This window comes from Eupeodes corollae, chromosome 2 (genome assembly GCF_945859685.1).
Source record: "Eupeodes corollae chromosome 2, idEupCoro1.1, whole genome shotgun sequence".
In the NCBI taxonomy this organism is placed as follows: Eukaryota; Metazoa; Arthropoda; class Insecta; order Diptera; family Syrphidae; genus Eupeodes; species Eupeodes corollae.
The window spans coordinates 150,022,465-150,034,047 of NC_079148.1; the positions used below are offsets into that span (position 1 = coordinate 150,022,465).

At 37.9% G+C, this 11,583-nt stretch overlaps 1 protein-coding gene across 1 annotated transcript; it reads left to right on the forward strand.

Annotated features, from left to right (window-relative positions):
• Positions 1–451: 451 nt before the first annotated feature.
• On the forward strand, positions 452–11,043 carry LOC129947225 (uncharacterized). The gene is made up of 4 exons (XM_056057706.1): positions 452–730; positions 7,307–9,735; positions 9,800–10,394; positions 10,462–11,043. Exons 1-4 carry the CDS (start codon positions 668–670, stop codon positions 10,999–11,001), a joined length of 3,627 nt encoding a protein of 1,208 aa, XP_055913681.1. The 5' UTR covers positions 452–667; the 3' UTR covers positions 11,002–11,043.
• The last annotated feature ends 540 nt before the right edge of the window (positions 11,044–11,583 follow it).

Here is an 11,583-nt window from a genome sequence, read left to right on the forward strand (position 1 = left end):
AATTTTCATATTGACCAGTTTATATTTCCAAGATCTCAGAGATCTGCTCAAATTTTTCACTTTTGCTGTCAGAAATTGAGAATAGAATTTTTATGATTAGATTTCTCAAGAATTCAAGCTAATTCGATTGCTATGTGAGAGTGAATGGTGAGTTATATATATATTTTATTTTTATGTTCTGTCAACCCGTCTGAAAAAACACTCCTGACAAAATACTTGAAATCTTAAAAACATAAACTGGCTAAATGAAAATGATATATATTTTAGTGAATTAAAAAAAAATACTTGACTCTGATCCGTTGAACGCAGCCATAATATTTGTTCTTACTGAACGCATTCATAACATTCGTCTAACATCCCTGCTCTACAAACAGCTGTTTTTGTTGTCACTTTTCTTTGACAGTTAGTGGATTTATTTTTCGCTATCGCGCTTCTTGTCATTTAAGTCGAGATGCTATAAGATTCGGTTGTTGATGATTTTTCTGTAAAAATAAATAAAAGTAACAAAAAAAAGTGTTGTGTTTGTTGAGATTAATTAAACTTTATTAGTTCATATCTATCTAAAGAAGAATACGATATAAAATCGTTTGAAAAATGTGCCAATTACCGACGCGTTCGCTTTCAATACTCCAAAAATTAGCCAAATGAAGAAACACCACATTCGGAAATGAATGACAACAACAATAGTTTCTCCAGCTACGATGGTTACTATTGCAACAATAACTTTCAGGTATGTTATTTAAATTAATTAAATAAAATAGTAATTGATTTAGAAAAGACCCCCTCAAGTATCAGTAGAATCATTTTGTACTTATTTAAGTTAAGTTTTATACAAAACCATGACCAAATTTTGATCAAATTGCTCCAAAAAAAACATGTCCATGTCCCATTCATCATTTTTCAGTATAGACGACGACTACGACAACGACGACGATAAAAAAAAAAAAACTATAAATAAAAATAACTGCAGGAAATAAACCAATTAAACATTTTACTCTATGAACCACCGGAGACACGAGTAACTAAGTGGCTCAGTCTCCCTCCACTTGTTTCAGGTCAGCGTTTCCGAGCACTGCGCTGGCTGCCACTCTGTCCTCTCTCGCTCTGGAAAAAGATAGTCATCAATCCATTAAGCCATCACTCTACCAACTACAGCTCGCGTGCTCAGCGTGTAGCAATTAAGCTGACTTTGATTCCCTATTTAGTTTTTTTTCTAGTTCGTTTAGTTAGTTGGACAAATATGAGCTTAAGCGGTGAATAGGGAAGTAGACAAATTCCTGAGTGCTTCAATTAGGGGGTGAACATTTATGCAAAAGTGTTTTTTTTTATTTTTTTTTTTTGTTCATTTGTTTATTTTCTAAAAATCTATGGCGCGCGTAGTCAATAGACGATTAGGCAGTCCAAAGCCCAAAACACTCTTCACAGCCTCCAACATCTACGTACAGTCCAAGTTTAGTAAAATGACGTCGAATTCCTATTTGTAGAGGGTTTTAAACGACGACGATTATGTGCCCACTTACGCTTATTATTTAATTTGTTTAATTTATAGAAATACGAGTACGTTTATGTGGCGTCCGCGTCTTCGTAGTAAAATGAATAAAAAAAAGAGGAGAAGTCAACAATCAGTTTCAATTTGACGCTTTGTCATCAGCAAATCAATCAATAAGCGACAAATTGAAGAGGAGAAGCGTGTTCTAAGATAATTTCTGCATTTTTAAATTATGTCCCAGTATGCTTATGATTTGGTTTAACCTAATTACAAATTACTCTCATTTGCGTGACCTGATTGTCAGTGGCGGAGAGTTACACAGTTTAAAGTTCAATTTTGATATCAATACGAGCTTGGCAAGGCTAACACAGAATTGACTGTAACTATTTTGTGTTTCTATCCGGTAGAAATATTGAAAAGAAACTCAGTAAGAGTCGGCTCCGAGCAGTATGAAAGTCTTCCCGCACTGAAATCAGGACTTACTTTCTTAATTTATAATACACTTTTTAAGTGAAGTTCCAATACTTTCCTAAAAAATTTTAGACCATCATGAGGTTCAGTTCTTCTTAATCACCGAACATCGTCTTATACTTAGGCTTTGGAGTCGCTATTTTAATTTGAAGGCCAAGATGTAGATCACTACTTCTTACACATATATAATGTATATGTTGTCCGACTGAAAATACTTCAGCACTTTAACTCCTCCTGGAGCATGGGGCAGCAACAAGATCCTTCCACTTATCTCGATTCGCCGCAACTGACCTCAGCTGTGGCTACGATTGAATACCTTGAGTCCGAGCCTCCTTTAAAACTGATGACCTCCAAGTTGTCTTTGGTCTTCCAACGCGTCTATTACCGTAGAGATTCCATTGGACGGATTGTTTTGCTATATTGTCGTCAGGTTTCCTCAGCGTATGGCCTATCCAATGCCATTTGCGTTGCATGATGTCTACGTCCAATTTTGTCTGTCCAGTCCTATTCCACAGGTCAACGTTAGAAATGGTAGGTAAACGTTAGAAATAGTTTGCGGCCACCGGATCTTTAGAATAGAGTACAGACAATGGTTAACGAAAGCTTGCAGACTGCTAGAGATGTTGGCAGAGCATTCCCATTTCCCATGTTTCAGAAGCATATAACAGCACTGATTTGAAGTTGGATTCGAAGAGTTTCAACTTGGTTCGTAGCGTTATTTTGCTAGAGTTCCACACAGGAGAAAGTATTCCAAATGCACTTTGGGCTTTGTTTATTCTACTGTTAACATCTAGGTCCGTTCCGCCATCGAGAGCTATAAAACTTCCAAGATAATTAAACTGCTCGACCTCCTCTATAGTCCCCTGCCTTATAATAACTTGTGTGCTTTGGCCCGTTTTTGAGATTTTCTTTCTTTGGTAACTTTATAATAACTCTATCCTTTTAGTCCCTGCACAAGTTTATACGAAATACGGTAAGCTGCCTAAGGGTCTGCTTTTAGGAATTATGCGGGAATACCATCCAGTCCAGCTGCTTTGTTTTTCTTTAGAAGATGTATTGCATTACTCATCTCTGCACTTGTTGGGTGGACTGGTGTCATACCCCTAGCAGATCCGGCATGTTGTTCAATTGTGGATTCAATTCTGTATTGTGGTCATCATTTAGCAAAAGTGCTCCTTCCACCTTTGTAGCTGATCTTCTATCGTCACTAAAAGGTTGCCGTTCAAATGTAACACGGGATGGTTAGTGTTAGTGCTACGCTGTCCGACAATGTCCTTAGTGATTTTATACAGCTCCCTTGCGTCCCCTCTTCCTGCAGCATGTTCCGAATTTTCCGCAAGTTTCTCCACCCTTGCCCTCTTGTCACGTCTCACAAACCGCTGCACTGTCTTATGCGATGCTCTATACTCGTTTCGTAGAATCAATTTCCGCTGAGCATCTGCATTCTGAATTGATTCTAATTTTGAATTGATTCTAATTTTAAATGTTCTTCGATATGTGATTTTGTCCCAAGTCTCTTGGGATATCCAGGAATCTCTAGCTCTTGTCTCTTGTCTCAATAAGCCAGCATTTTACATGTTCGATGCTTTTTCGCCGAGTGTGGTGACGAAATTACGAAGTACATTAGGGTCATTTAGAACGCTTGTGTTGAATCTTGGTCTCCTTGCTATACCCTCTGAGCGACGCTGTACAGCAGCTGTTCGTAGGACGAAGCAAGCATTTGTTTTCCTTGTAAAGCTCCATAGTTTGAAGCCATATGTCTGGATAGATAAGTCAGAGTTCTTTCCTAGTACAAAGAATTTATTGTTATTTTATTAAGAATTAATTGTTATTTATAAAAATTATTTAAATATTAATACAAAATATAAGGTCAATGCACAGAAGGATGTTCTTAGGCGCCAGTTATAGCTATCATTGAAATCGATGCGGAAAATGTTTGAATCGATATTTGATGGTGTTTCCCTTTGATTAGAAATGACAATTATATACTGATCGATCGGAAATCACACAAATAATTTTATTGCGCATTTATTTTTCTTTAAAGATGTATTTTTCAATTTTATGGACGGAAATTCATTTTCCTGAACAGCTGATACTTTTATGTTCAAAAGTGAAACGAATGATTTGTGTTCCAATTTTACACAATTCCAATGAGAGATTTTTGTCAGTAAAAATTTGTCAATATGGATTTCTATCAGAAAATTTTGTTCAAAGGGTTCAGACAACATAAGAGGCTTTATTTGCATTCAACTTCATTCTTTGAACGTAAATTTTGACCAGGGCAACTAGTTAGTTTTGAAGTGTCACTTTTATGCTGGTTTATATTAATTTTTGTGATTTTAAATCATATTTACAAAGACACTTCCTTGTCACACACCGGCTTCAATTTTTTTAGTCCTTTAGTCCTGTAATTCTATAGAATATATAGAATAGAATATATAAGTTAGCCATTTTTAAAGCTGATTTTTTATTAAGTAACTTAATCTCAATATTACATTCGCCATTTCTATTACACAAACTATTAGAGATCTGTAGCTGTATTTGATGAGAATGGTTTAAAGACATTCGCGAGATGTTCAGCAAAAAGATCCGCCTTTTCCTTCGGGTATCCCATCTATTTATCATCTCGATGGGGCTTGTGTCTGGGGTCTTTTTAGACGCTAGTTTCCTCATGGAGTCCGACCTTTCAGGAATCTTATTAATAAATCATTTTTTAAATCACTGATTCTTTTTTTTAATTTGTTGTTAAAGCGGTTAAAAGCTAACTTTTAGTCTGAAAACCTAGTAAAGCTCTTCTTTTTTTATAAAATCAGTTCATTTATTCCGACATGATATTTGATTTCTTTTCCGTCGAGTTCAAAATAGTTAAATAGTTGTTCTACTTCATGGTCATGTGGCATGATGGACTGTCATGCCAGAGGTCTTGGGTTCGATCCTTGCCTATGTCATCTAAAGTATTTTCACGGGTACTGCCTCTTGCGAGGAATTGACAAATTCTCCAAGAGTAACTCTTGTCATGAAAAAGTCTTTCTCAAATTAGCCATTCGGATTCGGTATATAAACTGTTGGTCGCCTCCATTCCTGACAATATTACTCGCACACAGGAATGGATAAGAGTTATAAGTCACTAGGCTCTAGTTTTCAAAGGATTGTTGCGCCACCCAACTGACTTCATGGTCAATTTATACAATTGTTTGCATAAGGATCTTAGGTTTATAAACTTCCAAGTTTATCCATGATTTTTTTTTTTTGAAGAGCTTGAGATTACTGTTTTCTATTATTCCCGTTTACTGGATGATATCTTGATAAATTATAATTACCAGGGTTAGGATTCTGTTGAACTACAAAATTAAAAAAAAGGCAAAACAAAACACTTAAAAAGGCAAAGAAAAGACATTTATTAAAAAATACTAAGAAAATAAACAAAAATACAATTAATAATAGTAGCATTGGAATACCAAGAGTTTTTTTAAAGTTCTCAAGTAGCAAAATCTTTGGCTGTCCCTTAGAAGGGCTTTGAAGGAGGCAAATGATCTCTCAACTTCAGCTGAAATGAGTGGAGCCCATCTATAATTTTCAACATTTTTCAATATTTAATGTTTCCTGGAAGTTTGGAATCTACTCAATTTGCTCAACTATTTTTAGCCCTATGTTTCCAAAAAAAGCCAGTAAACTTCTTCAAGGCTTCCTCTGCAATGGCCCTTTTGCTTTTTCTAAATTTTCTTCAATGTCTTTCGAAACAGGCAGCATTTCGCCAATTGATGTTCCTTGATGAGAATATTGTTGGCTTAAGTTATAAGTAGGTACAGACTTTCATATACTTGTTTTTTTTTAGGTCTTTGAAAATATGTTTTTTCAGATCGACTAAAAACCCAAAATTGACTTTTATGTACGCCAGCTGCACTTACAGTTCTTCATCCTTAATCAATTCTTTTGCAAATACAACACTGCTTGCACCATCTTCTAGAACGCTAACGATTTTTTGATCCGAGCAAAATAATCCGCATAATATGCTGATGCCTCTAACCAAGTACCCCAGCGAGTTTAAATCTAGTTTAAATGTAAATTCAAAAATACGACTCCAAATTCTGTTTCAAACTGACTTACAGGTTGAAGTGGCAGTGGCAATTCAGGTTCCTTTTTTCAAGTTCGACACGAAGGAGTAGTGGCTGTGTATGCTTTCACATACTCTGTTTACACCGTGAGCGACGCAAGTTACGTAAACCATTTTCGAGTACAACCCTTGCAGAGTTTTGCCACTCTTCTTCGTCTATACGGTGCCGCGTCTTTTATGAACAACACAACTTTTTCTCTCTTAAGCTCATCAGACCACAACAATCGCATCGAATCGTCAAAAAACTGGGTTTTTAACTAAAGATGCTTAACGGTATGCGAAAATGTTCGCATTTCTTTTAATGCTAAACCAATTATTGGATATTTGTTAACAAAAGGAAGCAAAAAAAAAGCCCATAATGGTATAAAAATGCAAAATAAAATACGTATATTTGCTATCACCAGGGCTTCAAACATGTTTGTCGAAAGTCGATTTCATCTTCCGTTTGACCAAAAAAGCGCAAAGCTAGTAAAATCCTATCCCTGATAATTACCATCGACATTTATATGATTTCTTAAAATTTAACTATGAAGAAATCTACAAGGTTTGATATTTTGTTAGAATCAAATGATCAATCAGCGAAGAACTAGACTAACATGAGAAATAAATTTACGGCCTGCTTGGTATAACCGCTTTAAGCCTAGAACTCCATTGAGTGTGTTAAGCATTAAAGTCAAGAAGATTTAGATCTGAATCTTGAAGCTAAACATCACCAAAGCAAAGAAATTGGTGATGAATCAATCGAAGAATTTCAAGAACTTCGAACAGGGGTGTGGTTTTAAAATTCATGATTCTAACATAACCCAACAAATCTACCACGAAATCTTTTTCTAGAGACCAAACAATGCATCAAAGAAGCAGCTTCAAAAGGTTCTGCCTTCCATAACTTAACCCATAAACTTATGACCTTAGGCTTTAGAGAATGCTCTTACATATTAGAAATATCAGTGTTACATTCAGGAATTATCATTCTGTTTTCAATTTTAAAATCTGGTATCCTACAAGAAGGACTTAACTTAACCACGAATATTAAATAGTCCTCGGTAATATTAAGTTTATTTATTCAAAGTTCTAACGTTTGTAAATTAAGGAATTTATAAATAAACTTGATTCATACCGAAAACAGTCCTAATTAAACAACAATCAGCCAACTTCCCAAAATGTTTTTCTAAACAAAACCACGTTAAGGAATTACTCAAAACAAATATTTAAAATTCAAATGAAACTCCTAGTTTACAGATTTAACAACCCCTCTGGATGGTCACTCCTCGAATCACTACTTCAGTTCAATAACCGAGGGATTCGCATCGCCACAACCATTTTTATCGGCGTCATTGGTGGAAACACCTCCAGCTGCCGCAGCTCCTCTACATAACTTACATTCCAATAATAATCTACTTCCTTTTGTACAAATTCACACCACAAATGCTCAACCGACAAATAATAACTTTGGCAACATCTTCCGCCGACAACAAAATCATGCAGAAATCAAATCCGAGGAGCCTATCAAGTCAGAACAGTCTGATGCTACGGCAACGGTTGGCGGTGGTACTGCTCAGCAACAAAATCCAAGGAATAGCACACCTTCCAACTGTCAAGCTAGTGCGGGGAACGTGACACCAACAACTCCGCCGCTGCCACCAGTGCTCCATGCTCAACAGGCCCAATCCACTGCCCAGCCGGTGGTGCAAAAGTGCAGCCAGTGTCCGTTTTTATGCCTGCAAGCTGACACCTTGGAGAAACATGTTGGCTCGGTTCATTTCAGAAACAACGAACCATCGGAGTATCAAAGTAGAAAGATACCCTGTCCCGGTTGTGAAAATGTTTTCTTTGCCAAGGAGTCGCTGGAAGTTCATCTCATAAGTGACCATTTGATGGTCAGAGAAGAAGCAGTCCAACTTTTGCCAGATCTGCTGGAAGACCAACCCAGAAAAAGTAGAATATATCTGAAAAATGTGGAGTTTCTGCGAGAACCTCACAGACAACAGGAGACAATTTTAAGCTTGGACGAGCAGGGTTTCTGTAGCGCCTTCCAAAACACCGACACCAATTTGATAAACATGATTTGTGATAACAACAATCTGATGACTGAGAATCATCCCCAACCTGGTGACGACGTAACGACGCAATCAGAAAAGCAAAAGATTTCCATCAAAAGTGTCGATGTGCTGCGAGAGCCAACTCTTATGCGAAAAGATGAACAAAATAGCTTCGATTTCCTGCCTCCTCAAGCTCCGAATGATCACCAAAGTGATATTCTTTGTTTGAACGATGGCGACATAAATCGCTATCCCAACTTTGTGCCTCAATCAGATTTAGCGGATCTCTGTCAGGAGCAAGACCAACATCATCATCAGCAGCAGCTCGAAAATCAACCTTCGGAAAAACCCCGACGACCCAAGATTTACATAAAAAACGTAGATATCCTCAAGGAACCGATATTCCTTCCACCGGACAACCTGACCAACGTTTTGAATGTAAACGATGATCTGCATTTCAATTTACTGCCCACCAACGAGGATGAGTTTCAAGGCTCGAAATTCATAGAAGGTATCAATAATGAGTACTCCTTCGATTGTGGAGGGAATAATTTTGTAGACTGTGCTAATTTCCTGCTTCCATCGGAGGAGTCGAGCTTCCTGCAGCAGGAACTCCCCAAGAGTAAGATCTATATAAAAAATGTCGACATCCTGAAGCAGCCCCAGTTCCAGGAGCATCCCAGGAGATCAACAAATTTCCTCCATCTCCGCACGGTGGATGAATTGAATTTGATGAATAAGAATGAAGTTGAGAATCTCATAGCTCCGAATCTGGAACCAAACATGACCAACACACAGCATTTGGTGACGAACTCATCGGAGAATTCCAAGAACTCTGAAGAGGTGTGTGGTTTCCGAATGATGAACCAGGACTCGAATTCCTTTAACAAACCCACAGACTTTCCCAACACTCAACCGACCATAAGTTGGACGAATGACTATGTTCTGGATGGCCTGGACGCCATCATCGATTCGAATTCGTGCAGTGAACAAAAGAATCGACACTACGATCTCAACACCCCACAGATATCGATTATCGATGAGGTCAATGACGTGGCTCCTGACACCCATGATCCTGAAATCTTATTCGTTTGTGCTGAGGAATTGATAAACGACAATCGGGACAAGGAAGATGGTATGAATAGCGATCCCAAAGAGAGCGAGCAAAGGTCTTTCGAAATCGTGGAGATCATCGATGATTTAGAGCGAGATCAGCCAAGTAGGGAATCTCAACCAGAACCGATTGTTTCGAGTTCAAATTCCACAGATATTGGAGGAGTTGATAAGGAAAGAGAGGTGTCAGCAGCGATTGATGTGGATTTGGTGGTTGTGGCGCATGAAAAGGGAAGAATCTACGTGTCGGATAATTTGATGGAAGTCGATAAGGATGGTGGCGGAGGAGTTAGCCAAGAACAAAGTGAAATACTCGATGAAGGGAATAAGACCAAGCCAAAACCCCGAGGACGGCCGTTTGGATCGAATCGTACGGGGATTACAAAACTACGGAAGATGTATGGCAACACCACCTCAGTGGAAACAGGGACAAAATGCAACTTCGAGGGCTGCTCGTTCCGCTTCAAGAAGCCCGATGTCTCAGACTATCACAAAAGATGCCATAATACGTGAGTTTTCAAGAAAGTAGTGTTTTCAAGAGAAAATGGTTTTATATATTTTTATTTTTTTCAGTGACGACTCCCGGCTCATGGTGTGTCCTGAGTGTAAATCGACGAACTTCTCCAACTGGAACACTCTACACACCCATCTCTGGCGCACCCACAAGATCGACATGGAACTGCACAGTTGCGAGCTGTGCAACTTCAAAACCCCAATCTATTCGAGGCTAGTGAACACCCACAGTAAGATACATTCCGAGGAGCGCAACTACAAGTGCGACCAATGCGAGAAGGCCTTCAAGAACAGCAAACAGCTAAAGAATCACCGTCGCTGGCATCGGACAATTGCCATAGCGCCCCCTCCGGATGTGCATCGTTGCGAAGAATGTGGCTCGGCTTTCTCCCATCTGAAATCTTTGCGGGAGCACTTCTGCAAGGGTGGCGATTTGTTTTGTTGTGAAATATGCGGGAAGACGCTCTCGTCGAAGTCATCTCTCAAGCTGCATATGCTGACCCATGAATCGGCGAAGAAGTTCAAGTGCAATTCATGTGATTATATGGCGAATGATCACAATGCCTTCCGGAGGCATCGAATGACTCACGACAAGAGCAAGATGTATATTTGTCCGTTGTGTGACTATAAGTCAATTCAAAGTGTCGCATTTCAGGTTAGACAGAGAAGCCTTTAAAAATTACTCAAGACATTGTTTTTACCATGTATAATTATATTTTCAGAAACACATCAAACTGAAGCATCCAGAGTCAGCGGATACGATAGTTCATACGTGTAAATTTTGTCCCTTCGCCACAATCAATGTCGGGCTATTGACGGTGCACTTAGCCAAACATAAGCTTCGTGATGAGCACGAAGGACAAAAGGAAAAGACTAAACAAACAGCCACCACAGTGAATCCTTCCACTGAAACTTCTTTATCAATGGCTGAGGAATATTTCTATAATTCCGATAGTAATAATGTTAGTAGTTCGAATTCAATTGCATCATCGACTACATCATCAGCGCCAAGTGCAATTCTTCTTCCTGCTGTTGCTGTTGCTGTTTCTGTTAACCCAACAAATTCGGAGCAACAAGAAAACTATAACAACAACAATAAGACAATTGATAGTTCAAATATTATAGAGACTGATAATAACCAGCAACCTAGAAATAAAATTAAAGTTAAGAGTGATTTAGTATTAACCGATCCGGCAAAGAAATTCTCATCGAACGTTGTGAGTCCATTGTTATTGCATTGTTTCGATGGTGCTGTAAGATGAAAATAAAAATATACCGTTATTATTTAAGGGAAATATCTTATATTTGAATTTTTTTTGACTGCGTCAATCAGATGCCAATTTTTCAATGTTCAGATTAAATAAATCAAATTAATTAAGAAAAGGGTCTTAAAAATACAATAGAAATTTAGGTGCTGCATTTCACTTCCAAAGTGGACAAATTTAACCTGCGCGATTGAAATAGCGTTATTTAAGGGTGACGAAGGATTTTAATGTGTTTTTTTCTAAAATCAATCGAAATGTTTAACAAGGTTGCTTGCTAAACGACATTTAGGTAATCCGAAGGGTTAATAAGCTTGGGAACCTTACTCATTGATGAAGCCATATTTTTATTTGAACAAATTTCCAAAATTAAATGAATGCTTAATCGCGCTCTGCGGGGACCCTACGTTAATTTTTTTGTTTGTTGCCGTTTTTCATAATGGCATAGAGTTAGTGGAACTCCAAGCTCAGTGAGCTGCAAGCTGGATTTCGCTCTGGTTTTTCAACTACAGATCAGGTGTTTTTGCTATTTAATATTGCAAATGTGTACTTAAATCGAGGACAAAAACTATATCCCTTTTT

Coding starts and splice junctions, on each gene's coding strand:
- LOC129947225 (XM_056057706.1), top strand. CDS start 668: ATGAATGACAACAACAATAGTTTCTCCAGCTACGATGGTTACTATTGC. Junction 9,736..9,799: donor CACAAAAGATGCCATAATAC/GTGAGTTTTCAA, acceptor TATTTTTTTCAG/TGACGACTCCCGGCTCATGG. Junction 10,395..10,461: donor TTCAAAGTGTCGCATTTCAG/GTTAGACAGAGA, acceptor TTATATTTTCAG/AAACACATCAAACTGAAGCA.